General features: G+C 50.3%; 1 protein-coding gene across 1 annotated transcript; it reads right to left on the bottom strand.

Moving 5' to 3' along the window:
* Positions 1–1,405: 1,405 nt before the first annotated feature.
* Positions 1,406–2,980, bottom strand: LOC120747587 (inositol 1,4,5-trisphosphate receptor-interacting protein-like 1). Its single transcript, XM_040053599.1, has one exon. The coding sequence runs from the start codon at positions 2,978–2,980 to the stop codon at positions 1,406–1,408; it is 1,575 nt and encodes a 524-aa protein (XP_039909533.1).
* Positions 2,981–3,286: the final 306 nt, after the last annotated feature.

The following is a 3,286-nucleotide window of genomic DNA, read 5'->3' as shown; positions in this document are numbered from 1 at the left end:
CACCTGCAATTTTCAACTAACTGCATCTTCAGAAAGGCTTCTGACAACAGGCCATTCTCTGGAGATGAACACAGCACGCTGAGGCAAGACAGATGACTTTGCTACATCTTACTTGGAAGCCTCTTCTGGGGAAGGGACTGATGAGCACTCAGCCTGGGGCAAGGGAGAGGGGAGGTCTCTGCACCTGGGGGCAGAGGAGAGGGGAACAAAGTGTGTGTGTGTGTTTGGGAGGAGGGGAGCAGGGAGGGCGTTCTCCTCCTTCCACAAGCAGGGCCAAAGGGGCTGTGGCGGTGGCAGTTCCTGCCCAGCAAAGGAGGCAATAGACAGGGACCTCAGTGGAACAGCGAGTTCTGCTGTTGGCAGTGATCCTCCTTTGGGAGGTTCCCCCTTGCTCTCCCCACAGGGACGTGCTTGTTCCTGTCCCCATAGCTTCCCTCTCTGACATGGGACACAGCAGCTTTCTTTTCCATGCTCTGAATGAGGAAGGGGAACTTTTATAACGGCAGTGGGAGGACTGATTAACTAATATTTTAGCTGTTTCAACCATCATGACTACTGGTTGAATTCAAGAAGCAAAATTAATAGCCCTGCTTTAAAGTGCTGCAGAGGTGGAATACTGAGAGGTGACTGCCAGGCACCATCACCGTTTGAGTCACAATGTCATTTTTTCCAATAGCAGCACGGGATGGACAGTCTTTAAGAAATGATGGGTTAAGTGAAAAGAAGGACACATTTCAGGCAATTTGAGAAACTTTTCTCCTTTTATTATTTCTTCACACATATATTTGTAGATTACTACAATAGATAGTTAAAAGGGTACCCTTACTAAAGGGTAACTATCCCAGTGTACCTCAATGGCCTAAACTAACAGTAACTGGAAAATAATTTTACACTAACAATCCTAAAGGACCTCTTGAGGCAATGATAATGAACACAATTCCTACTATGAAAACTTGGGCTACCTGTTCTGCTATGGAAAAGTGACTTAAAATTATTATCTACACTTTCATATTCTGAGATGAACTACATGTTTACAAAAAACATTAAAAGTATAGGTTACAGAATAAGCACAATAATTCCCTGACAGGCTAGATTTTCCAGTCTTTGCAGTCTACTAAGCAACCTCCATCAGGTTCAGCGTCATCCATGAGGATGTGCAGGTGTAGGCAGTTTCTGACTCGTAGACATAGGCAACATGGCAACAGCATTGTGTGGAAAGTGAAGGGTAAGGCAACTCAGATGTGTCTGCACATGGAATGCCATGTGCTGCAGCATCTTCCTTCCACAGGAGCAGGAAAGCAGGCAGCTTCAGGATTGCCAGTGACAAATGCAACAATTATGCAGTGTTCACATGGCTGCCATAGGGTGTGAGCCCCGCAGCACAGCTGTGTGTAGGGAACTCCTCTCAGTGGCTGGAGAGCAGCACCCAGAGGCGAAACCGCAGCTGACCATAAGCTTGCATCGCCTCTCTGTGGGCCGCTGGATCTCGGGCCAGGTGCTCAAAGAGGTTGAGTGGCTTAGCCCTCCGCATTGTCAGTGGCAAGCTGATCTCTGCAGGAAGCCTCTCATTGCCTAGCACAAAGTGCTCCAGGCATTTTGACTGCAGGCAGCGGCGCAGGTATGCCATGATGTCCCACAGCCGCCGCGCAAATTCCCTCCTGCACCACCGGGACAGCGGTACGGTGGTCAGCACGTGCATGACCACAGTCTTCCAGACAGAGCTGGAAAAACCTGTGCCCCTCAGGACGCAGGTGAAGACCTGCAGGCATTTCAGGTGCAGGCTCTCACAGGGCACCTGCCTGGCAATGTGCCGGAAGAATTTCGCCTCCGCCACAGTGTACGTCTCTGGCCACGTTGTGCTTGTGATGAAGTTGGCCTTGAGGGCCTGGCTGCTCACGAAGATGCTGGAGTCACCTTTCTGGGCCTCTGTGGGCTGGCTGACCACAAAGATATCAGAGTCCCCTTGGCGCACCCCAAAGAGCATCTCCACCGTCAGGCTCCTCCTGCCTTTGCTCACCTGGAATTTGCAGGAACGGCTGCAGGGCTGAAACGCCAAATGCCATGAGTCTGACTGAGGCACATGCCGCCAGGAGCATCTCACCAACTGGTAGAACCAGTGGGAGGTTTTCTCCACGTCCAGGTAGGAGCCAGTGCAGAGTGTCTCTAGGAGGCTGCGCTTCCGCTTCCACCGCAGCTTCTTCTGCGAGTGGTGCAGGAAGCACAGCAGCTTCTTGCCCAGCTGCTCCCTCTCGCACGTGCACACCAGCTCCACGCGGACACTGAAGGTCCTTGTGGCCGTCTGCCCTGCACTGTTCAGCTCTAGGTGGAAGGCATGCCCTGGCGGGGGATTCAGCGGGACCAGCACACGGTACACCCCATCCCAGTCACGGGGACTCCAGCCCTCAAAGGCATTGCCTACCCCAATGGCTTCTTGAGGCACTGGGTAGAAACTATTGCTCACTCTGTCCACAAAGACACGCGTGAAGCTCTCCATCAGCTCAGCTGTCACTGAGCAACCTCTCTCCAGTTCCTCCGCAGGCCACTGTATGTAATCCACTAAAAGGATGCCTTGCTTATTCCCAGCATCTCGGGTGTCTTCTCTGTCTTCTGTTCCGCCATTGCCACTTTCTTCTTTGCCACCATCACTACCTTCTGTTTCACTGGCAGCCACATTGCCTTGTTCATCGTCTTTCCTTTCCTCATTCTTCTTTGCCTCCATATTTACACCACCCTGTTCTTCATCCTTGTTTCTATCACTGTCATCTACTTTTATCATTTCTTTCTTTTCTTCCTCAGTTGCAGAAAAAACACTATGGTCTACTTCATTCCCACAGTCATTGCTATCTTCCTGTCCAGTCCAATCACTGCTTCTCTGTTCACTGGCATCACTGCTTTCCTGCACCTTCACATCCACATATTCCTCCTTTCCATCTACAACGTCCTCACCGTCATTTACAGCATCATTGTTGTCTGCCTTCATATTCGTACCACTGGTTTTTCCTTCTTCATTTCCATGTCCTTCTTCCTTTCCAGTGTCCTTGTCTTGCTCCACCAGCACATCCTTGTTTTCCCCTTCACTGGCTTCATCTAGGCCTTCTGTATTTGCTGCAACATTGCCAGATTCTTCTTCATTTCCTTGAGCAGTGTTGTCTCCTGGCACATTCCTATCACACAGTCCATCTTTCTTTAAGTAATAGCCATTGTCACTCTCAGCATCACTGTCTCCCTCTGTCTTCACATCATCACCTTCTGTGGCATCACTGTTGTCTCCTTCATTTGCAGCCAC

Source organism: Hirundo rustica, chromosome 2, assembly GCF_015227805.2.
Source record: "Hirundo rustica isolate bHirRus1 chromosome 2, bHirRus1.pri.v3, whole genome shotgun sequence".
In the NCBI taxonomy this organism is placed as follows: Eukaryota; Metazoa; Chordata; class Aves; order Passeriformes; family Hirundinidae; genus Hirundo; species Hirundo rustica.
This window is presented reverse-complemented; position numbering and strand designations above follow the sequence as displayed.

Coding starts and splice junctions, on each gene's coding strand:
- LOC120747587 (XM_040053599.1), bottom strand. CDS start 2,980: ATGAAGGCAGACAACAATGATGCTGTAAATGACGGTGAGGACGTTGTA.